General features: G+C 31.8%; 2 protein-coding genes across 5 annotated transcripts; both read right to left on the bottom strand.

Moving 5' to 3' along the window:
- Nucleotides 1–814: 814 nt before the first annotated feature.
- LOC132713722 (uncharacterized) lies at nucleotides 815–9,608 on the bottom strand. Of its 4 annotated transcripts, none has more exons than XM_060696396.1 (5): nucleotides 9,429–9,608; nucleotides 3,926–4,069; nucleotides 2,437–2,848; nucleotides 2,028–2,198; nucleotides 815–1,611 (listed from the first exon to the last, which is right to left on the bottom strand). In XM_060696396.1, exons 2-5 carry the CDS (start codon nucleotides 4,031–4,033, stop codon nucleotides 1,052–1,054), a joined length of 1,251 nt encoding a protein of 416 aa, XP_060552379.1. In that variant the 5' UTR covers nucleotides 4,034–4,069; nucleotides 9,429–9,608; the 3' UTR covers nucleotides 815–1,051. The 4 variants fall into 4 exon arrangements, with proteins under 4 accessions (XP_060552379.1, XP_060552381.1, XP_060552382.1 ...); XM_060696398.1 differs by lacking the exon at nucleotides 9,429–9,608 and adding an exon at nucleotides 5,431–5,568; XM_060696399.1 differs by lacking the exon at nucleotides 9,429–9,608 and adding an exon at nucleotides 5,270–5,379.
- A 926-nt stretch (nucleotides 9,609–10,534) lies between these two features.
- Nucleotides 10,535–16,363, bottom strand: LOC132713724 (uncharacterized). Its single transcript, XM_060696400.1, has 4 exons — nucleotides 16,191–16,363; nucleotides 13,300–13,711; nucleotides 12,419–12,583; nucleotides 10,535–12,035 (listed from the first exon to the last, which is right to left on the bottom strand). Exons 1-4 carry the CDS (start codon nucleotides 16,257–16,259, stop codon nucleotides 11,659–11,661), a joined length of 1,023 nt encoding a protein of 340 aa, XP_060552383.1. The 5' UTR covers nucleotides 16,260–16,363; the 3' UTR covers nucleotides 10,535–11,658.
- Between the last annotated feature and the right edge of the window lie 8,602 nt (nucleotides 16,364–24,965).

Consider the following 24,965-nt stretch of genomic DNA (forward strand, 5'->3'; position numbering starts at 1 on the left):
CAGCCTGTATCAGCCGAAAGTTGCTTCATACGTAAATACGCTTTTGGCCGTTAGCTTTTTGGCCATGTAAGAATTTTCATTTTCAATGGGAATTGAGACAGATTTGTTTGCAATTCTTACCATCAAAACATAGAAGTAAGCACTGAGTATATTTACACTGTCAGTAAGTAAACCGAATATTCAGAAGTGAGAACATGGGGATTTTTGTAGGGTTTTACGCCGCATCAACACACTATATGGCTTTACTGGTGGGGAAGACCTAAGGTGCCCTTCCGCGCATATTTCAGGCACGAACGGTCACCTGAGAAGAACCGCCGACGTTCCGTCCTCGTATTTAAGAATCCAAAGTCCATGTCGGGATTCGAACCCACAGCGGTGAGTACATTGAATAACTAGATGTACATCAAATATGTTTGAAGTGTTACATTGAATGCCTAATAATTTGTACATAGAATGTTTAAAAGTGTGTACGACATTATATGTCCTAAATAATTGAATGCCTATAAATTAAATAATTAGAAATCTTCTTAATTTTGGTATCTTGTTACAGTTTCAACATGTTACTAATTTGCCATTTATATGAACTGTATTTTTGCTTTGTTGGCAATGGGTATGATTATAGTAATACTACTTTGTTTACATTTTGCTACCTTCTCGACACATTTCTGCACATTCAATGCTCCTTTCCAGATTGGTTAAACATCTTACATGCTCCTAATCCATTATTAAAACATAGTTAAACACATGTTTGAATTTTCTGAAGAATAAGAAATATATGGATTTCTGAGGCATAATTTGCACAATATGCACATCATAAATTCTAGGGATTTTATTGAACAAATGATAGTTAAAATCTCATTAGATGTGTATGTAAACTAAAACATGTCAATGTCAATAACAGGAAAAAATATTATAAGATACAAAATACAGCACTAAATAATTGCAGAAATCATGCAAACATCTTTTAACATATAAAAAACATGTATACATGCCGTGTACCGGCGTATGTATATGTTTGCATTATTGTATATCCGGGTTTATGTTTATATCGTCATAATGTTTCATGTTTTTTGCATTCACTGAGGAAAATATCGTTTGTAACATAGCCGGGTGATTCAAAACCGTGTCGTTCAGAATAACAGTAGTTTGCTAGTGTTTTAGAATTAAAAACAGCTGGCACTGACAGCGACCGCCGTGGTGTGGTATCATGTAAATTTTGTAAATATTTCTTAAAGTGGTCAACGGAGTACTTTAACTTTTTAAAGGGTTCAATTTCTTCAAAACTTTCACCATACTTGCTATCGATCGAAGTAAAATATGTATAATCTGGACTGCTATTTTGACTGCCTGGTACTAAATTAAAACTGTTAGGTAATCTTTGGTCGGCATTGTCTATCACTTGTGACAACGGAATTGAGGAAAGTTCATACATTCCAGTCGTATCTAAGGATGAGTATCTAGACGGAAAATGTTGTCTTAAACATACAAAACCAATTAAAATAATCACTAGTGCACCAAGAACGGTTCCAGATACACTCATAATCATAGTTAAGGAAATAGACTTCTTCGGAATTTCTTCGTTTACATGTACAATCTCGTCACTTGAAACATCTGTTATAAAATACAGAAAATCATGTATACATAACAACACTTTTATACTGTTTGTGTTCTCCTTTAAATATTTAGGATAAAAATTTATGATATTTCCAGGTGTTCAAGATTGAATGATAACTATAGTGACAAAACATATTTCATCATTCAAACTTGTATCAGAGGGTTTTCAGAACAATAAATCGATGTTGGATTCTTTTCTTTCAATTTCATTTTCATGCAGAAATGTCAGAAAAAAAATCATACTTATTTCTATCAGAATTATTTCACTAACTAGACATGACTGTATTTGTTGCTAAAATCATACATATTTTGTATTTAGAAAACGTGCATGACGATAAATCAAAATAAAAGTCTGTCCATCTCTAAAAAGCACAATTATTACAATAAAGCGTCATATTACATATTAAGATTACCTTCTATTCCATAAGCATTTGAAAAACGCATCGTTGTACTCCCGGGCCAACATATGTCGGGATTATCGAAGCCTCGTTTATCCCGGCATTCCGGAACTACAAATCTCTGTAACTCGAGGGGACAATGCGAACACAAGAGACAACTTCCGGTTGATGAAACACGGAAATAGTCTAAAAGACAGAAAAATATAGTGATAAAGTATAATTGTGGTAATAATTGAACGAAAATTCTCTAAATGCATCATTTAATCTTTGTTGAAAGGATATACTTCAAAGAACTAGACAAACGATCCCGGGGAGTAAATATTTGTGTTATGAATGCATTCTTTTGATCTAGGTATGAATGCAATGCTGCGCAAAAAAAAATGTAAAATTTGCGTAGTTCAGGATAATAATATTTTTTTCAGACCTTTTTCGCAATCCCCACAAACGGTATCTGCAGCGCTATTACACTTTAGCAGTCTTTCTTCATTTCTCCTGCATGTTTTGCAAGGTATACACAAAGCAGAATTAGAACTGACCGAGAACATGTTCCTTGGACATGGGCGACATAATGAGTTCCGTTTCACTGAACATTTTCGCCTTATATATTCCCCGGGTTTACAATCGGAACATGGTTTACATCTACTTCCGCCTACGTCATTATACCATCCGGAAGAACATTGCCCACACACAGTATCATTAAACATGTTACACTCTGTTTTAACTTGAAATCCTTTGGGACATCTTGAACATCTTCTGCATTTACTGTCACCATTGTCTTCTTTAACCTGGTATTTGTAAGCTGGGCATGGCTCAGGAATAATCTTATTTGGCGAGTTCTGAAAATATAAAATTAATGCAAACATTACATATTTCATATTTCCTTGAAATGAGTAAACCAATGTGTAAAGCTTCAACATTGTGACCTCATGGTAATGTGACATCATTGTTTCAATCTGTTGTCATTCATAACTTTTAATTATATTAATAAACAATATGTTACATATTTATAACATATTTCGCATACTTAGCATCTTAACTTGACAAAAATTATTTATTTTTCTGTATTTTAACATATAAGGGAAGAAAATATAAATTATGACCGATTTCTCTCACACGGTGACCTAGTTTAAAATGTTCAAGTTTCATATATAAGGTACTGTACAGATAAAAATCCCCATATTTTCCATAATATATTAAATTACTTGTTCACTAAAATATATTGTACAGTTCAAGTATGTATGCAATCAGCTTTGACCTAAATACAGTTATAAGTTATATTACAAAGTAGAATGTATAAATTACATGTAATCAATAAGAAAAGGAAGAATCTTGTTTGGTTAGATTTAAACCATTTCACAACTTGTGACCTTGGTTAAAATTTACATATCCGAAATTTAGAATTATTCATATGAATTATAGAATTGAAACTTGAATAATTCATTTACCTATTATATTATGTTTTTTTAATCAGAACATGAGTTAGCCGTTGTTAAACTATTTCATTAGGCAGTCCAGTTTAAATTTGTGTTAGACAATGTCCATGACATAGAATTATATTAGTTCCCTTTTTTGGTCCCTTTAGAACGTTTTCAAAATTGATATTGACGCACTATTATTTCGATTATTTTCGTTATACGTCACTAAAAGACACTCAGGGATGCTGCGCACAGTTTCCTCAACTCTTGTTACACTACTGGTATTGTAGCAATATATATTGTCTTGAATATTCGCTAGTTCCAAGGCATTTTATATTGCTATAAAATGCAAAGTCTAAGTATAATTAAACCTTAGGTCTTTTGCCAAAATGTATGCCGTAGACGTTTAGTAACTGATAAATCATTATATAGCACAGGTTTTAAACAGAAAGTACCAGTTTGAACAATTTTATAGTTTTGCAACAAAGATTTACTTACCGGAGCAACAGCCTCAACAACAGATAACTGCATCACTGATATATACAACATACAACATACTCGTGTAATATACAGCCTATGCACAGCTGGTTTCTTAAAGTATGTCATCTTTGCACGGCTCCATTAAGGGGATTTCCTAATAAACTAAAACAAAAAGGGAAGTAACTAGAATAACTGTTCTTCTATTCCAGATTATTTACCTTAGATTACTAGAGATAAATGTTAATATGCATTTTTTCACTAAAGTTAAGAAACCATTATATTTAACTGCTAAGAAAGACTGTAGTTTCAAAATACACGGTTTTTAAAATACATATTTCTAAACCGTTAATCAAAAACACAGCAATCGCAAAAACCCATCAATACAAAAACTTTTAAGGGCTATAAGAAAAGTAGTTTGCACTTGTATTTAACTAAAGTGGTAAAGACAGGGTTTCATTAAACAAAATCTTAATGGGCGTTGAAGGGTCGTGTGTAGGCCTTTCTAGTAAAACCTCGAGATTCTTTTTACAAGAATTTTACTTATTAACCCTTTCTAGTGTTAAGATAATATACTCAACTGTAATATGTAGTGGCGAATCAAATTAAAAGGATTTTATTTTCCTAGGACCGTAATGTTTCGTACGTTATGCATTTAGTGTATAATTATTATTAGTTATAGAGATTTTTGACAGGTTATATGAACCTGTATAAACGGTTGTTTGGAAATATAACCCGAGTCAATATGTCATCTACCGGTGAATATCACATCATATTCATTGGCTCACTAGTCAATAATTGTAAAATAATAATCAGCTGATATAAGATTTAGTTATAAACAGTTATTTTTACTTTCGAATTCCAACTCATAGTGTGTTAACTTGCACAATATCGATCATTTTTAAAGTTAAACATGTGTATAATTAATGATTTCTCATACCGTGTTGTGTTATTCTACGAATATAAAGAAATAGACAGACCCTTAAACAATCCTTCAACCTACTCTGTATGTCATAATAGCTATTTATACCCAGATGATCTGTACTATTTTAGTAATTTGATCCTAGTTATTTTGAAGTTTATTTACATTGTAATATAATCCATTAAATTGACCTATTTATTTATAAAGATAAACCTACCACGGTTATCATATTAAAAGTATAGAAAGATAATTATGACATATTTTACATGTAGCGATTAAAACACAGATAAATGACATATCTTCGCGGAGGCAACGTTAACCGTATCAAAGTTATTAAAAAGTGAAAATAAAACTTAAATAATAAATTGAAAAAATAAAAATAAAATTAATGTACAGGTTTCCAAATTGGATTTTAAATAGAAATATTAAATATCCTTACTTACAGAGTTAGCTTCACAGTGAATGGAAAATATCATTAAAATTCATTAAACAGTCAGTATAGTGACAGGTTTAAAAACAATAACAAATCCTAGTCTCATGAAAAACTCGTTCCATTCGGTTAAGGAGTTGTTTTAAATTTTATTTTTTAAATATCTTAACTTACATTTTCCAAATTTTATTGCCTTTACATTATTTAGATCTCTTTTGTTAATAAAAATTCCCTTTCTATTTGAGAACAATATATGTAATTCATACATGGGTTTTATTTAATACGAGTGCATTTTTGTCCTTTTTGTTAAATCCTCTCACCTATTTTAAAAAGAAAATATCATAGTTAATCTTCCCATGAAATGTTATGTGACTTGTGGTCAAAATGATAAACCGGTTATTAACTAGCTACCACACCTTCCGGTGCTTTATTGAGCGATATATCGCCCTTTGTACAAGGTTATATAGATATATAGGTGCATGTGGTTAATTTATACATGCATGTCCCAGCAATGCATTTTATAACATATTATCTTCAATAATCTAGCCAAGCCTTAAACAATGTACAATGTCAGCATTTTTATGCCTATAAATAGTTGAATGTACTTTGAGCACATTTTTGTGTCTCCTTTTATAAAATCCGATGTCAAAATTGCTTTCTTACGTGAAGTTTCTAAAGGTTTTCACACCTATCATAGTCTTATAGTGTTCTTTTGTGAGCTGTCGTAGATGTTAACGTATAGGAGTGTAAACATTATTTAGAGTCCATGTATTTCAAATCACGTACTTAAATTTCACCTTATAATTACAACCGTATACGTTGTAAGTAGAACCGTTACACCAGTAGTATGTCATGTACATGTAGTAGTAGAATAATAGGTTATATTTTTATGTGATTTTTCTGTAACTATATTGTAAAAGACTTAATAAAAACGTTAGCAATCTGAACTTGATCATATAGATTGTAATATTTAATTAAATTAAATGTACTTGGTTATACAGTGCCCATCAAAAGTCTGGAGACACATAACATTTCACTAATTTTTGGGTAATCTTGGCAAAATCTGTCCAGCAAATGCAATTTTATTGTTTGAAATATAATATTACCTCCATTTATTATCTTTTGGCATAAAAAAATGTTAAGAAAGTCATAAGATTTTCATATTTATATGACAAACTTACAGTTTTACATATTTTTTAGAGAAACCTAAACTTAACTAATGTTTTCGATCACTTCAAAAACCTTTAATAATCCATAAAAAATTTCTGTCCAAATATCAACATAACTTCCATGGTCAGTCTAGTGAATGTTTCAATACAATTCAATACAATACAATGGTTCCGTTTGAAGACAGAGTGCGCTGTAAAACCCTGAGAAGTCAAGGAGTGGCTGCTTCAGAAATTGCCAACATTCTGGGAATAGGAAGGTTGGTTTCTTAAATTGATGATTTTTTACACTTGCTGAATACTTTACAATTCTTTTGCAAGGACAATATCAGCCTTGGATGTTTCTTTTGTGGTTAACGTCAATTTCCTTCTTGTAGAGCCACTGTTCACAAGATCCTGGATCGATTTGAGGCTACATGAAGTCACCATGATCGACCTAGATTGGGCCGCCCAAAGGTCTCTACACTAAGAGACGCTCCCCTTGTTTATCAGGCAATCTTTACAAGACAGGAGACTCATTGTTCCATTCCTCAAGAGGTCATGGAAATTGACTGAGTTAATGCTTCACATTCCACAGTTTGTCGCAGACTTTAGCAAGTTGGATTAGAGTGTCATCAAGCCATTAAGAAGCCACTACTGACCAATGATCATAGACAGAAGCATTTGGCTTTTGCTAGAGCACATTCTGGCTGGGCATGGGTGGATTGGTCCACTGTTTTGTTCACCGATGAGAGCAAGGTCAACATGTTCCAGACAACGTCCAGGTGAAGCTCTTTTGGACGAATGTGTTGTGTCAACAGTGACATTTCAAGGTGGTGGAATCATGGTATGGGGTGCCATGAGCTTCCAGGGACCTGGTATTCTGAAGGTTGTGCATGGGAACTTGAATTCCAAAGGTTACATTGACATTTTGAGCAATTGTGCCATACCATCGCCTCATCTGCTAGTGTATGGAGATGAGAACTGGTACCAAGATGATGGTGTTTCGTGCCACCGAGCAAAGGTAGTAAAAGAATGGCACTCCCAGAAGAGCATTAGGTGCTTGGAGAACTGGCCACCACATTCTCCAGACCTCAACCCTATCGAAAACGTGTGGCATGACATCAAAATGAAGTTCGGGAACAAGCATCATGGTAATCTGAGAGAACTGTCAATGATTGTGATTCCTTGTATGAGTTGACAGTTAATAGATGTAGAACATTAGTTAAGAGTATACCTAGAATAATTCAAGCCGTTTTGGCAGCTTTAGGAGGACACACTTAGCACTTACTGTGTGATCTTTTCTCTTAGCACTTACTGTGTGATCTTTTCTGTACTGCTGTGGTTTTTGTGCTATTAGGAAAATGAGACAAAATTTGGCATTTTAGACTTTTAATCTAAGTTGTGCATTGTTTTTTTGTGTTCATATGTGACATGAATGAATTATTATGTATCATTATACATTCAGAATGAATTAAATTGGACATTTTGCAAAGAAAACTGTTTTTATTGACTTGTCTCCAGACTTTTGATGGGCACTGTATATTAGATCGCTAAAGACTCATTTACCGCTGAAAGGTTGGGTTTCTTTTATCGGACTAAAAGTATTTTATTACAGCGGTAGTTGAAATCTTAATGAAACATTTGCGTAGCTTGTTTCAGTATAAAAACAGACGATCATTTCAAAACGAGGCAATTTTCCACCGTTCTAATCAGCTTGATTACAAGCGTTTGAATATTGCACAATTCAAAACTGTTCCATCTATTTATATAATGAACACTATTAATTTAAGTGACATATGTTGCAATAAAGCAGTATAAAATCATTTGCTTTATTATGGTTATACCAGACAAATCGAATTTCCATTCAGACTTTTTTTATCAGCGTTGCAAAAGACGACCTTTTTATCGGATCTCCTCGGCTTTGATATACGTGCTTAGCACCGCCTAAAAGTTGCAATTGAATTTGACTTCAGGTGATATTTTGTACTTTTACATTATTTTTTGTTACATTATATTTTGCGTGTATTACACAACTAGAAAACGAATAGAGCCATGTTGGATCGTCATGATATGCCTTTTTCTAGATATCATATCATCATCAAATAAAGGCCAATGAATTGTTGCTTTATACGTTACATGTGTGTTTTGCTTATATATATCGCACAAAGGGTATAGATTTTGAAGAATACTAGAAAATTGCATGATAGTGCGCTTTGTGTACAGTAATTGCACAGTAATTGCAAAACATAATTTACATTAGCTAGCGAATAAATATAATTAAGCCTTATAATAGTGTAGACATTTCTTTGTCAGGCTTAATTACCACACATCTACGAGTCTAGACATTTTATGAGACGCTTTCCTAGTGAAATAATCAAATTACGATTTCCTTGTTAGATTCTCACGAATCCTGGTAAAACAAGAACAAACATATAAAGACCGTGTTAACGACCTTATAACCTTACATATTCACATCTGTCACTAATTACTCAGGTGCGAATTTTCAGGTAAAACTCGAATATATAAAAACTCGAAACTTTCATACTTACATTTCACATTATATCAATATCAACCGTTTGGAAAATCTTCTTTCAAATAATTCAATATGACAACAGGAACCCCACGCAAACATCTAGTTAGTCAAACAGAAGTTTTCATGGCAGTGTGTGGAGGGGGGGGGGGGGTGAGGATACAGACGTTTCCAAACAGTTGAACCAACCATTCCTGTCATATCTAGGAATAGTTAGCAATGGTAAATGGAGACTTCTAAAGTTCAGTCCCGTTTGTACAGTACATTGTGTATGCACAAATTGTCATTGTTGACTTTGCAAAATTTCTTATTGATATAAGACTTTCTGTATGCGCATTTCTATGTTTGCTTAAATGTACATGTGTTAGTCATAATGTGCTCACTTGTTATAATATTTGGTTTCTTGTAAAGAAAATATATTTATCATTAATATTAATTATATTTCATTTATATCATATAATGAATATAATAATGTTTGTGATATAATCTTATACCGTATATTTTTTGAATTTATGGCTCAGCTTAATTCCGGGAAATTCTGGACCATCCCTCGTATGTAAAATCATCCCAACACCATTCTTATAACTAGTATTCCAACAATAAATTTATACGCAAAATGTTTGAACATTCTTATATAAATATCTTGATCCGTTCCTCGTTAATTGACAATGATACAAATATATGTATATAAAAGTAGTGTAAAAGTATAAATAAACGTTAAGTTTTTCCTTAAATAGTAGTATTCAATTTCGTCGTTCTAAGAAGTGGAAACCGAAATAGCTCTATATTTTTATGAGGTGCATACTTATATTTCCTCAAGGTTACATTTCAATTTAATTTTTTTTAATTCATAGCTGTGAATGTGTCTTATTTCTAATATGCTGTTAAACAATTTTAGTGTCAGTGGTTTTCTCAAGGCCTTGACCTCCTGATTTTGAGGAAAAGTATCGCTAAAATTGCTAATTTGGGGAAAGGAAAACTGTATGATTTTAAAGAACATTTACATTTGGAAAATGTCGTTTATAGGCTTCTGTTATACGTGTATAAGGTGAAACATCACTGAATAGAGGCAGATTTAAGAAATGATATGTAAGCTAAGGTTAAAATTGTTTTGTTTTTAACTAATACTAGTATCTGTAAATCCGTGTAGGATATGTCGATTAATTATTAAGGAATCAAGCACTATTGGGTTCATTATTATGAGTAATGAGGGCATATAACACCAGTTCTGGTTAATTCATATTAGTTTCAGGAATCAGACTCGAGAGTGGTTCTTTAAACACTTCCTGTTTTCATCATAATCGAGCTATAGGTATGTACACTGAAGTATATCAATGTGACATTGAATTATATTAACGAATCTATCTAGTAAAGGTCCTTTTACCTTAACTTCATATTTGACTTTGCAAGTCTAATGATATAAAATGTTTACTCGTCGAACTTTAAATTTGGATCTGTTCGTTATTAAGGGACTGATTTTCAATTTTTAAGTACTTAATGTGTTCAGTGCACATGATAAAGGGTTATATCACATTTCACATTGCCTCGCGCATATTTGTGGACTCTCATTGATGTAATGTTTACAAAGCGAGAAGAATAATTGTGATAGTTCATTTTTATTATTATTTAAACGCAATTTATGCAATGCATATTATAAATAGTCAACAACTGCATAGCAATATAGTTATAACAGGTAAAAAACTGTCTATTAGTCACACGAATAACAATGACATAAACATAAAAAATAAAACAAATGTAGAGGAGATTCAAGTTTTTTTTTCAATAAATACAGGATTAATTTTCATCGCGTGGAAAGAAAATAAATATTTCATGAGGGGCGGTAGCCACCAGTGAGATATGACATTTTGCATACCACAGGATGAAAATAAATCCTGTAATTATAGACACAACTTGAATTTTTATGTTTATCATATACATTTTTTTTTGAAATCACAATCTTAAAGATTTCCCCTTAAATTTTGTGTATACTGGCTGAATTCTGAAGAAAGTAGTCCAGCAAGACACCAGTAAAAATACAGAAAATATGTTTCTCTGCAGTGAATTTTTTTACAGTGAAAATACGAAAAATGAAATACCCATTTTATTTCATCAATATTTCTCAATATTACGTTTATAAGTATATAATAAATAAAGCTATCTAGTTGTGGCACGAATATCAGAGCTCGTTCGTTTTATGACATACCCTTTCATTACTTGCTAAAGCTAATATTTAACATATGATATTATGCTGATCATGTAGCGCGAATCAAGAAGTACAAAAATAATTTGATTAATTATTTACTAAAATAGATACTTTAATAATGTTAATGCAATGCATACAAGAAAATAAGTCTCCGCAATGAGTGAGAGACAATTTTATGAATTTCACATTTATATCCAATATCAATAAAACTCATTAATCTGTTGTTTTAACTTGATTGGTAATGATATAATGATCATTATGTGTCCGTGAGAAGGTCATTTTTTATGTCAAACTCTCTATTCCTTATTGAATCAACCAACTACAAACACATCATGCTCACTATAATGCTAAAATCACTGTTTCTTCGTGCTTAAGCATTAACATATAATTACAAAAAAACAGTTAGCTTTGACAGACGGCTATTTATCAAGACCACATTTGAAATTAGCACTGTAAATTGTATTTGCATTGTATATCATAAGTTATAAGTATTTTAGACATTAAGCAATCAAGCAATCCTGTCATCGAAGATCTAATTCCGGTTTGTGATCAAATGTTGTTTGATCAATGAAATAATAATTACTATTGTCTCCGTCTGTGTTAGAACAATCACTTGTTTTTACTGAGAGTGTGTCGTCATTCTGTAGAGAGTAGATATCTCTATCAACTTGATCACTGACGTAACTAGTTGCGTCATCATGATTATGTGTGATGACGTCAGTTTTTGAACATTTTTCTGTCACACATTTTTTGCAATGCTCATGTTTTACGTATATGACAAAAACACCAAATATTACAAACATAACAGAAAGAATAAGATATAACCATAAAGCCACATTTTCATGTATTATTCCGTTATCCGTTCCTTCCAGCTGAACTTTAATAATTTCTTCTATACCTGCGGTAAATAAAGATGAACATTTAAGAAAAACGTCTGCAATTATAAGTTTGAACCAATTTGAAATATTGTTAATGAGTTTAGATAAACAAAAATTGCTTTTAAAGGAAAATAAGGTAGAGTAGTATGCTATTTTGTACTAGAGAATTATCCATAAATGGATACATATCCTCAAAGGACCAAGCTTTTATTTAGGCTAATACAGGACCAAAATTAGATTAAATACAAAAATGTATAATATATGTACATTATGGAACCATTTCCCACATAACTATCTACTAGTGTAATAAATGTATTTCTTATACAATGCATACAAACTATACATTAAACAGTTTGAGAAAATTGTGACATGAATATGTTTTATACTCAGATTGAGAACATACCCGTTGTTGAAATATCTGGTTTCGCCTTTGTTATTTCTTGCGGCCAGCATATGTGTGAATTATGATGTCCTAGTTTGTCACTGCATTCTGGCACGACCAAGTCTAACTTATATGGACATTTAGAACAACGTAAACAACTTCCAGACGATGAAACTCTAAAATGATCTTTAAAAATATACGAAATTATTACATTAATAAACATCATTGAGTACAATATGAATGTATATGTGGACGTGTCCCTAGATGGAGAAATTTTGTGGCTACCTTGCGGTCTAATGGGTATAAATCCGTATATATCCCGTACCCAGTTCATTGTTAAATAAACTGTTTAATTAATAATTATAATTATATAATAATACATTGTTATATCTAAAAATTAACAATGTATGAAGCGTCTTATAGAGTCCGAAAAACTGTTTCATTCGAAACCCTGTCATGCCTTTTTATCTTCATAATATTTGCATGGGTTTTTTTAACTATACAACTAATACGAATTGATGTTCATATGTGCTTAAAATACTAAATTATACGGACAGAATATGTGATATAAGAAGATCGGGTGAAATAGGTTTAAAACAAAAGGAAGTGTTGTATATTTTTAATACTAATTAAGAATATTTGAGTAACTTTGAATGTTTGATAAAAACCGATAGTTAGGATAAAAAAAACTGTTTAGAATAAACGACATGAATCATTTTCTTTCAAAATGGTTTCTGTATAACTCAACACCTACGCTGTTGTAGGCAACCGATACCTTTCTCAAATGTATAAGCTTTCAGTAACCCGCCCACAGATCTTGGTATATAGCCCTGTCATATATTGCTATAAAACAAATACGCTAAAGGACATTCCACCATGAATGGTAAAAAAACTAGAATTACCGTGGTAACAGTTTCCGCATTCAGTGTCTCTTACACCGTCGCATTTAGCAATTATATTTTCATTTTGTCGGCATTGTTTGCAAGGAACACATGAGGTCACGTTTCCTGATAGTGTAAAGTATCCTTTTGGACATTTTCTGCATTTAGTATCTCGTTTTCCTATACAATGACGACGAATAAATTCACCTGGCGAGCATACAGAACATGGCTGACATTCATTTCCCGTATTATCATTATATGTGCCTGCAGGACAAGGTTCACATACAGTATTCGAGAACATATCACATGCTTTTTTGACCCTGAATCCTTTGTGACATCTTGAACATCTGTTGCACTTCATGGTACCATTTTTGTATTTGATAACAAACTTGTTCCGTGGACAAAGCTGGGATACCTCTACTTTACTTAGGTACTGAAATAACAACAGAAACCAAAATTAATGGTACAATTGTGTTAAAATTTTTTATCAAATTAGGTTTTGATGCGTTACGTATGATCAATAACATAAATCAATAGTTATCACCATATTATGTAAAAACTAGAATAAACATTTACATGAAACAGAAAAAATAAGTTTCTTAAACTGTTAAATATCGACGATTAATAGAAATTAAAACCAAATTAAATGTGTTGTGTTGACACTGTTAGTTTTCTCTACACTTTACTTATAATGATAAACATAAATACATGTATATCTTTACATGTTTTCTAATAGGAAGTTAGACAATTTACATATTATATGATAAAATAAAACGTCTTTGTAAAAATACTGAAGGAAGTTAAATAAAAAAAACTCGAAATAAAAGAATTGAAATCTATTGTTTTATTTGGCACTGTCATAGTTGAAGTTATGCAAAATACATTTCTACACTGATTTTTCTGAAAACGGAAACATTTTGACCCCATTTGCATGTAACAGAAAAAAAGAGAAAATTTCTGATAAAGGCTTTAATTAATTAATTAGTTAATGCTTAACCCATTGCTTCATGAGCATTTTGTGAAAAATGGCTGTTTTCATTGAAAAGTCTCCCGTTACAAGTTCAAATTGCTATAATACTATAAAAACTGCTTCAACACTAATCAAACTTGGCACAAATGTTGACTGGACCATTGCCCTTGCAACAACATGCTCAGGCTTAAATTTTCTGTTACCATGGCAACGAGGGGACATCTCAAAATTGCCAAAAATCACTATTTTGCGTTGATTTTTTCCATCAAAATTGATTTCAAAGTGCTGCAACTTCTCAATGGATTGAGATAGAGTCAAATGCTTTTCAGCGTTGGTTACACGTTACCTTATGATCAATCTGGGGTCATTTACAGCCTCTCACAAGTCCAAAATTTTCTTGATAAGGCATTTTTTCATCATTTGAGACAACAAAAAGGGGGGGGGGGGTGAAAAAGGCGTTAAAAGGCGTGTATATGAAGTAATGGGTTAATGTCGTATTCAGTGTTAAGTGTTCTATTCAATGTCATATTTAATGTTTCATGTGTTTAGTGTTCTATTAAATGTCATATTTAATGTTTCATGTGTTTAATGTTCTATTAAATGTCATATTTAATGTTTCATTTTGCTTTTTTGTTGTTGATATTAACGTCGTACCAACACTGCAAAGGTCACATTGCTATTTTTCAGCTTTACGCACCAGAATGGAACTACCGCCTCACACGAAAGACTCTAATGCCCCTGGCGGGATTCCGACCAACAACGATGAGACGCCAGTGGTTGTTTTTATATTCTCTATATCGACGTATTAAATGTTATTAAATTTCATATTATAATGTGGAATGTTATGTTTAATGTGATATCTGACGATCATATTTGATATCGCATGTTGTATTTGGCGTTTAATGTCATATTAATTATAAATTACCTATTTGTTCAATGCCATTTTAGCAAAATGATTAAAAAAAGTATGATTAATGTTACATTACCGTTAAAACGTTGTGATATCATTGAAGTTCATCGTTATGGCATATATGTGTCATAATAAAACAAGAATTATTTATTAAACACATTTAAGCCGTGTTACAATGTTTGTATTCACTACATTTAACTTTAATATGTTTAGTAATAGGAAGTTAGTCACAACTTACACTTTTATTACACTAATATATGATGAAAAAAACCATCTTTATAGTAAAAATACTGAAGGATGTAGACAAAACTACTCGAAATAAAAAAAATATATTAAGATATTATTTGATATTAAATTTTAAAATACAATTTAATCTAGTGCTTAATTTGGAACAGTCATAGTTTAAATCTTGTGAAAAGGGGCGCATTTTGACCTGAAAAATATACATTCAGTATAAAAAATGAAAACATGAACATTTCTAAAAATAGCATGATCAAATAAGAATAATGCAGTAATGCCCGATAAAATAAAAAATGTTTGTGAGATCACGGATTATATTTATCTTTTATCAACTGCCTATTACCGAATATTGAATACATTACATGTATCCAAAACGGGATTTTGATAAATTAAACGTTTCAAAACCCGATATAAGTAAAAGATCAAGTTTAATATTTGGCAGGTTGAACATAGTGTATTTAAACGTTCGGTACTATAAAAAAGAGAATAGTTTCATTACCGGTATGTTAAAAGAACAACCACTTTAAACATCTTAAAAGTTAAAGTAACATAAATGAACATAATTTACCATATGTTACATGTACAGCTAATATTCTATTTATACCTTTATCGTATCTTGAAATAAAAAAGAGATAATTTTTGTTTACACATAGTACCCTTAGAACATAAATCTGATGTCTTGGTAATTGAAAACGAAACAATGAACTAAAATTTACATATAGATATACATATGAAAATGTTACATTAAAAGATGATATGATAATTTGTTAAAAAGTTATACAATTGTCTTACCGGGACGGCACTGTTTATAGATGGGATAAAAAGTTGTCCTACGATGAACATAACAGTATATATCTCCATTATAAACTATTACATAATAGACAGTTATTATCCACGAGCGTTACAACACATAATGGTATGGGAAATCCCCTCACCGTACCCAATACTGTAACGCTGACTAATGTTTTAATTAGATAGGACGAAATGGGAATTACCGAGTAGTATGTATATTACCTTCATACTTTCGGTTTAAATTTATACAGATAGTACAGTATTCTTTATTTCTTTTCATAAAAGATATCAATTAACTGACTGACCTAGTTTTCCGTCTATTTCTGTAATAGCGTTTAAAAATCTAGATACTTAAACCATTGAAAAGGTCATTGATAAAATCATTAAGACGCTTATTAAGGAAATAATAAATGTTAAAAATAGTTGCATAATTCTAAATTATTTTGTAATAATAAAGTAGGTCGTATTGCTTACATACAACATTAAGATATACAAATAATGAATCATATACACATATATATGCATTATATGCATGTTTTGCATTTTTTAATGATTTGGTTTTTAAGTTAACAAAGAAAATCTAAAAGATTTTCAAGATTGTTTTTTTATAATATGACGATGACAATAGATTTAATTAGCATTAAACATTGTATACATGTATTATTATTCCTTTATATAAAAAGGGTGATTCCACAGATCCGAATAATTATAGGGGTATTATGATAACAAGTTCTTTCGCTAATTTTTTTACTGTGATTATAAATAACAGGCTGAAGAAATGGTCTGTGGAAAATGACAAGATTACGGATTTCCTTGTTCGGGTTTAAAACAGATTATAGCACTGTAGATGCTATTTTTATATTACATTCGTTGATGGAAAAGTATATAAATGATAAGAAGAAACTATTTTGCTGTTTTATTGACTAAAAAATACGATCTAATTGACAGGAACCGCCTATGGTATAAATTGGAAAAAAATGTGATATTGATGGAAAATTGTTTTCTGTGATATATTCAATGTATGAAGATGTTAAATTGTGTGTGAAACATGTAAAAACGTTGTCTGATTTTTTCAGTAGCGAAATAGGTCTCTTTCAAGGTGAGATAACTTCACCAATTATGTTAAGTCTCTTTTGAATGATTTAGAAAATATGCTGCAAGAGATCAAATATCGATTTATTTGCTATTATATGCAGTTGACGCCGTTCCGAGTCTACTCAAGGTTTACAGAAGAAAATATTGTAACAAATGGCATCTTACTGTTAATGTAGATAAGACTAAGATCGTTGTATTTTGAAAAGGGAAGTTTTGAATAAAAGTTATAAGTGGATATATGGGGGTCAAATATAGAGATTGTTAAAACGTCTAATTACCTAAGTATTGTTTTGTCTAGTGGTAGTTCGTTCATACCAGCGACCAACTCACTAAAAGGTAAAGCACTACAGAGCTATGAGCTCATTTATTAAATGTAACAAGAGATAAGCAAGTTCCCATTGATATTATGTTCAACCTGTTTGATGCATATGTTCTACCAATTCTAAATTATAGTTGTGAGGTATGGGGTAGCATACCATCGGAAAATTTGGAAATTGTACATAGGAAAGTCTGTAAATGGTTGCTCAATGTGAAAATGTCAACAAATACTCTTTCATTGTTTGCAGAAGTAGGCCGATTTTCATTATATATTTTACGACATGTAAGACTTGTTAAATATTTTATAAAAATATATCAAAATAAAACAAGCAATTGTATATTTATATTAAGTTATATTGTTAATTGTCAGATATTGGAGATATAGTTGCAAATTGGTTGTCTTAAGTCAAAGCAATCTTGCAAAGTGCGGCATTTAATAATGTTTGGATGTATTCAGAATCAGTTTAGCTTGATATACCCGTATATCAAGCTAAACTGATTCTTTGTATGATTTTCTTAGGAAACAGTATATATCCAATCATTTTGCATGAGACCCTAGCATGTTTAAATTTTAAAATTGCTTAATTCAGAAAGAGGTTCAGTGTAAACAAATTAGCTATATAATGTTATAAAAAAAGCTTTTAAATAAAGATTTGATTAATTTAATGCCGAATAATGATATATAGGCCCACCTTGTTGTATTGTTTGAAGATATATAAGGATTGTTTATATTACATTTGTTGTATTACACTCTCACTAGTATATTTCATTTACCATTTTTTTTATATTCCTGCCTGTATATATTTGTTGTATATGAAGATGAGCTGTATATGCTTAAATTAAAATAAAATATATGTTCTATTATGTTCATAATCATAGAAATAATGAAAAAAACCCAATGATATACAAAGCGTATTATATAATGTCAACTTTTCTGGATATTATACTTGTACGGTGTATTAGTTTAAAATGATCAAAAACAATGGTGATAGTCACGCATACTATATCAAAGTCTTGACATAATCTTTGGCACGTTATTTCATTTTTCTTTTTCGAAAACGGACACATTTGTCTAGTATATATATGAGGCATTATGGCTTTTCCATTGCTTTAATAGTCTAATTCATTTACTTTGGTTATAATTATGATGAATCAAAGAAAAGAACATCCAAAAAATCGTAACCAAACCACCACACCACCATTTACAGCAAAGATAAAAAAAATATATTATATAAGGTTAATGACAATGCTGCATCAACAGCCTTCTTTTAATGATAATGCTATATCTGTTTTATCCATTGGCTAAGCTTGCCCTACGATGATCGAACAGTTGAGCCATATTTTTATGCCCGCCGAATATCTCTTATACTATAGTATTATTTTCAAATTCCTTTTTGCCAAAAATTGTAATACATTGTTTGAAAGTCACATAGGAATTGCATCTGTGCTGGTATCTGTGCCGGCTTTATGTCTATTTATTTTTACTCGAGAAGCAGCATCAAATATTTAAGCTGTACTAATTGAACGTTAAAGTGGAACTATGACCTGCAATATAGCTGTCCACCCTTTTCACAGTCTCACAGAGCCGTAACGTCCATATTTCAATAAAAACTGTAACCTGCAATTGTGCAAAAACAAAATGTTTATTTATATGACCGAATGACTCTGTTAATGACCTTCACAAAACATTTATTATAACTTTATGCTATTTTAGTTCAAAACAGTGAAATATGATCAGTAATATATATACACTTTGCCAGAAATTCTTTTTTTTGTCTGATAACGTTGAATTACAGGAATATTTTCTCACATATTGATTGTATCAATTATACAATAATTCTTATTTTTGTCTATCCTGTTGTAATGTTGTTCACATATATGTGACTAGAATGAGGTTAATTCTCGCAATGTTTCCAATTTTATAGCCACAAGACAATTATCTGTGCTGTATATCAATTCCAATTTTAGGACGAACATTATATATAGAAGAACTCGCGGAAATAATAAGATAGAATCGTCTTGAATACAAATGACTGCTTTGAAAAGTCTTTTTGTTCTCTTACTTGAAAATACAGTACAAAAGGGTATAATTTTACTTACTTTATTTTCTTCTAATTTCTGCTTCATGTATTTAACCATATTGACTTTTATTGTCTTTCTGCTACGGATGCAGTGCAATAGTGTTAAGAATCTGAGCAAGAACAATACGAATACTCGTCATGTCATAAATCGTTACTTTCTGACCCCAAAAATAATATCCTACCGATGAAAGAAATTTAAAGTGTAACCTCATTTGAGCCGCGTCATGACAAAACCAACATAATGGGTCTGATCAGGACCCATGCTGTTCGCTGTCAGTTTCTCTAATTGTTATAGGGTTTGTAAGCGAACAGCATGGATCCTGATCAAACTGCGCGGATGCGCAGGCTGGTCTGGATCCATGCTGGTCGCAAACCCATTATGTTGATTTTGTCATGGCGCGGCTCTTTTGTCTTCCAATCTCCGATCGTTTCTTGAAGTGTCAGTTAACAATTTCTTATAGACAAGAGACGGACATAAAATCCTGCTGTATTATACCGACAAAGCTGTCAATGTTGTGCTAACATGTCCCGGTAACATGTAATTATCGCTCTTGTTGGGATAATTAATCACGTTAAACGTAACGGATGTTTAAAATGTCGAATTCGCTAGTTTTAGGACAAACACACTTAATCATTTAAATTATTGCAAAACAAAGTATAGTCTGATTTTATTGACCTGTCAATTTTGAATACATTATAGCACTCATTTAAATATTCGATTTCACTTCGGTTCTGTCCGTGTAGTTTACGAGAATTAATATGGAGTAAAAAATTAATGTTTTGAAAAGTCACACCAGCTTAATGCATAGGGGTTGTCAAATCGGCGATAGCACAGACGGTAGAGTGATTGTCTAATATACTGGGGGTCTTTAGTTCGATCCATACTTTTGCCGTTGTTTTTAGGCCTACTCTTTTTTTTATTTTTGCAGTATATTTTTATGAAAATGGCCGAGTGCTTCCAATATTGTCTACACATATATGAATCAACTAAGAAATATTGTCTCAATTTGTATTGTGTTTAACGCCATTGAAACGACATTTTCTAATTTTAATCCGAATTCATTATAAATTTTAATTATGAAAGCATGTTATTTAAAAGGAGTTTAATTGCTAAACATATTAAATCAAAACGAACAACATAACAAGCAATTATAGTTCCGATAATGTTGAAAATAGTTATAAGAAGAAGAAAAAAAACCAAAAAAAAACATTGGAGGTACGCGGTCTCGATCTCACAACACGTAAGACACTTAGAAATCATTAACCTGTAGCTTACCCTATTTCGCTATACCGCACAGTATAATTGCTCCATAGGCACAAATTATATTTAATCAAATCTCACTGAGTACATCTCACGGAAATTACCGAAAACTTTTCGAAGATTAATATATTGTGTGCATTGACCGTGTAATTAGTATGGAATTGACAGGTTAATAAAACCGAACAATACAAGGCACATTTGTATCAGACCTGTACTTGGACGAAGTGTGCTGTCACGCTTGACCGCGCATTAAAAGACCCTATTCCGCATTATTACTCGCTGACACGATTTTACTGGCTATTACTAGCTGTCGCGTTATGCTGCAGCTTTACTCGCCGTCACGCTTTTACTGGCTATTACTAGCTGTCACGTTACTTCGCAGCTTTACTCGCCGTCACGCTTTTACTGGCTATTATTAGCTGTCGCGTTATGCTGCAGCTTTACTCGCCGTCACGATTTTACTGACTATTACTAGCTGTCACGTTACTCTGCAGCTTTACTCGCCGTCACGCTTTTACTGACTATAACTAGCTGTCACGTTACTTCGCAGCTTTACTCGCCGTCCGCTTTTACTGGCTATTAGTAGCTGTCGCGTTATGCTGCAGCTCTACTCGCCGTCACGTTTTTACTGACTATTACTAGCTGTCACGTTTTACCATAGAATTACTCGACGTAACGCCGAAGATTACACTCGCTATCACACTTTATCTTACAATTATCGTTTAACGCTATAATGCATTATTAATAGCTGTCACAGAAAATCATACTTTTATTTGCTGCCACACTTTAATGCTATTGCTAAATGATATTTCTCTGTGTAGAAGGAACCTACCAAAGGTTAGACAAGTTCTTGGCCCCTCTGACCACAGCGTCTGGCATAAACAACAACAACAACAGCAAAAAAAACAACAACAACAAAACAACAACAAAACAACGCTTGCTATAAAGAAACGGTTAAGACACAAACACACGACACAAACATGGTGCACAATGAGCAGATTGGCAAATACTTAAATAGTTTTAGTGGTTGTGTTGATCAATATTTGAACAAAGGTAAAAAGGTAACACATTGTCAAAGATGATAATTTTTTATATGTCTTCCTTTCTTGCATAGATGCTACTACTTTTCAACAACTCTTCACATATGATATATTTATGCCTTCTTCAGAATATGCTCTCTCTGATAAATGAGAAGAATCTAAATTGCAGTTGTTACAAAAGTTCCTACCGCATAGTTTTGTTATTGTCTTAACACCTGTGTGTCCAAAAGATATCCATAATTAACTTTCCTTAAGACTTTTCCAACTTTTGGTGAATCGGATACTATATATTTTCTGGTACGCTTAAATAATTTTCAAGAAGGTTTTCAACCTTTCGGGAAAAGTCCGAGTGGGAGCACTGAGAGGAAAACACTTATCCCGTTTTCAGGCCTGAACCAGGCAATAAATCTATTAACCTTAATTTACGATTATCTCAAGTACTATAGCCATTCTTTGGCGCGCTTCATAATTATTTTGATACTTTTGCTATTTATTATAATAAAATTGTATTTTACCTTCGAGTCGGCGGATTTTCTGTAAAAATGGTCCGAGTGGGAGCATTTAGCAGGTGCGCGAATACGTAGTATCCAACCATTGGTTTAGTATCATATTCACTGACTGAACTCTCTAAATAGAATCAGACTCATATTCAATAACCATACAGCAAAGACAATTAACTGCGCATGCGCAATAATGGCTAGGTGTAGTATCATATTCTCTGGCTGAATTTTCTCTAAAATAGAATTAGGCTCATATTCATTGATCATATAGCATAGACTTTTTAAAACTGTTGCATTTTGTTTTATGTACTTTATCGCATATTTTTCGTCACTCCACAATAATAGGTAAAGGTTACATCACAATGATAAGTACATTGAAAACCTGTTTTTAACATTAGGCTTTACTTTTTTGTGCTATTCTAAACTAATAATCCATTGAATATGATGTTATATTCACCGGCAAAATGTCATATTGATTTCGGGTATCGCCTCGGTCAATATGACATTTACCGATCATATTCAATGGCTCACTAGTCAATAATTGTATTATATAGCATATCAGCATATAGCATATCAGTATATTGAAAATACCTTAATTTAAATCAAATATTGTCGACGATATAGTTAAATGTTTATACAAATTCACGACTAATAAATCTGTATTATTTACACACAACACTAATCGGTTATTGTCTATAATACCTGTTTAATCAATAAAATCAAGACAAAGGTATAATTTTTTTCTGAATAAATAATAAATTACATATTTGCAAATAGTACTATTATTATCCTTTATCAAACAAAAGCAATATCCCTCAGTACAAATTACTTCAATCTCTATTACAAAATAATATAATTTCCAGACGTGTCAAGCAATCTTTTGGGAATAGGAAATATTTTTCTACCTACCAAAGAATATTGAATTAATTCAATTAGTTTCCTCGAGAGAAAAAGTAAATCAAGACCACAGTGTTAGTAATTTACAGAATAGAATCATAAGTCACAGGAAATGTATAAAATAAATTATTTTGAAAAACATGGAAACTATAATGTTAACAGCTGTAATTGTAGTAAAATGTTAACATCTGTTGAATCAAGAGATTTAAGGAAAAACTTCTAGAATAGAGAGAAAAACGAATCCATAAAGAAAGTCCAAAACGGTGAAATTGAAAATGTTGCAGGCTCGGTTTGATTTAGCCTGTTCATGGGAAATGCAATATACTGTCCACAACCCCTATTACCGACTTAAGCAGTATTCAACATTTAAACATGTAATGGTACAATTTTGAATTTAGGTACTTCCACAGATGTGTTCATTCGGCGGTGATCATGGAACATTCAATGTGAAACGTGAGTGCTATTCCATGAAAAGTGGCGTAAACCTACAAATTATATTGACAATACCGAATGGTAATAACATTAATCTGCACTTAAAAAGAAAACGTTGATGGGAAGATTGCAATGATTAAAAATAGATAGTTAATGCATCTTTTTGTGCATAATCATCTGCAGAAGCACGAGGGTGTATTTAAAGCAGAAGCCCGTGGGGCGATGTCTTTTGACAGTTATGTTTTGAAAAAAAAAATGCCTGTTCACGTTGCGCCTTGAGTCATGAATATTTTAATAGACGTGTAAAAACGGGTGTGTTTACGAGAATCTATCCGTTTATACATGTTTTCTTCTTCGTTGTTTCATACCTACGTGCACAGTTTTTATGCAAGAATTCATCTTAAAACCAAATTGTTTTATCGTAGGAATCATGCATAAAGGACTTTTTTCAGCAAAACAAATTTAGCAAATTCCTTTCTTCTTAATATAACGTGTTTTAGAATATACGATCCTATAATCATATTTAATAACTAGGAATGTGTCCATAGGTCCCCATATCCCACTGTTTTGGCCAAAGTGAAAGCAGAAAATAGGTATAAGGACAACTCTATATGCAAAATGCTATGGCGGTATTTATATACGACTTAATTCTCTTATTTTTATATATCGGAATTATATAAAACATTTTATTGTACTGCGAATGTTGAAATGCAATGTAACATATTTCATTAACTTTATGGGATAAAGTCTATAGTGTGCTGATTCTAGATAGGATACAATACTGTCTTCTGAGAAACAATCATTATTCTTCCGTAAAGTGAAATCGTGTGAATATCTGATCCTTTAAACAAACACGGTTTCATTGTAGCAGATGTGAATCTTAAAAGTTATAAAATTCTTTACATTCCGTTTTTTATAATTTTTTAAACGTTATTGGCCTTTAAATCCTCTATTGAAGCCGAAGTTGTGTGTCTTTAAAGTTTGTAAAGGTGAACTGTAAACAGTATTTCCATAGACATTCTTTATTGTTGATTGGTTCAATCGTTCTGTCTCAGCCATTTGGATGTCAGGGTTTGCTTGTATATGGTCAGCAAGCCTCGTTACCGCCCAAAGGGCTGAGTACCCTTGGGATGGATATTCCAATCCAAACC

Source organism: Ruditapes philippinarum, unplaced genomic scaffold (genome assembly GCF_026571515.1).
Source record: "Ruditapes philippinarum isolate M1 unplaced genomic scaffold, ASM2657151v2 ctg493_1_1_1_1, whole genome shotgun sequence".
Lineage (NCBI taxonomy): Eukaryota > Metazoa > Mollusca > Bivalvia > Venerida > Veneridae > Ruditapes > Ruditapes philippinarum.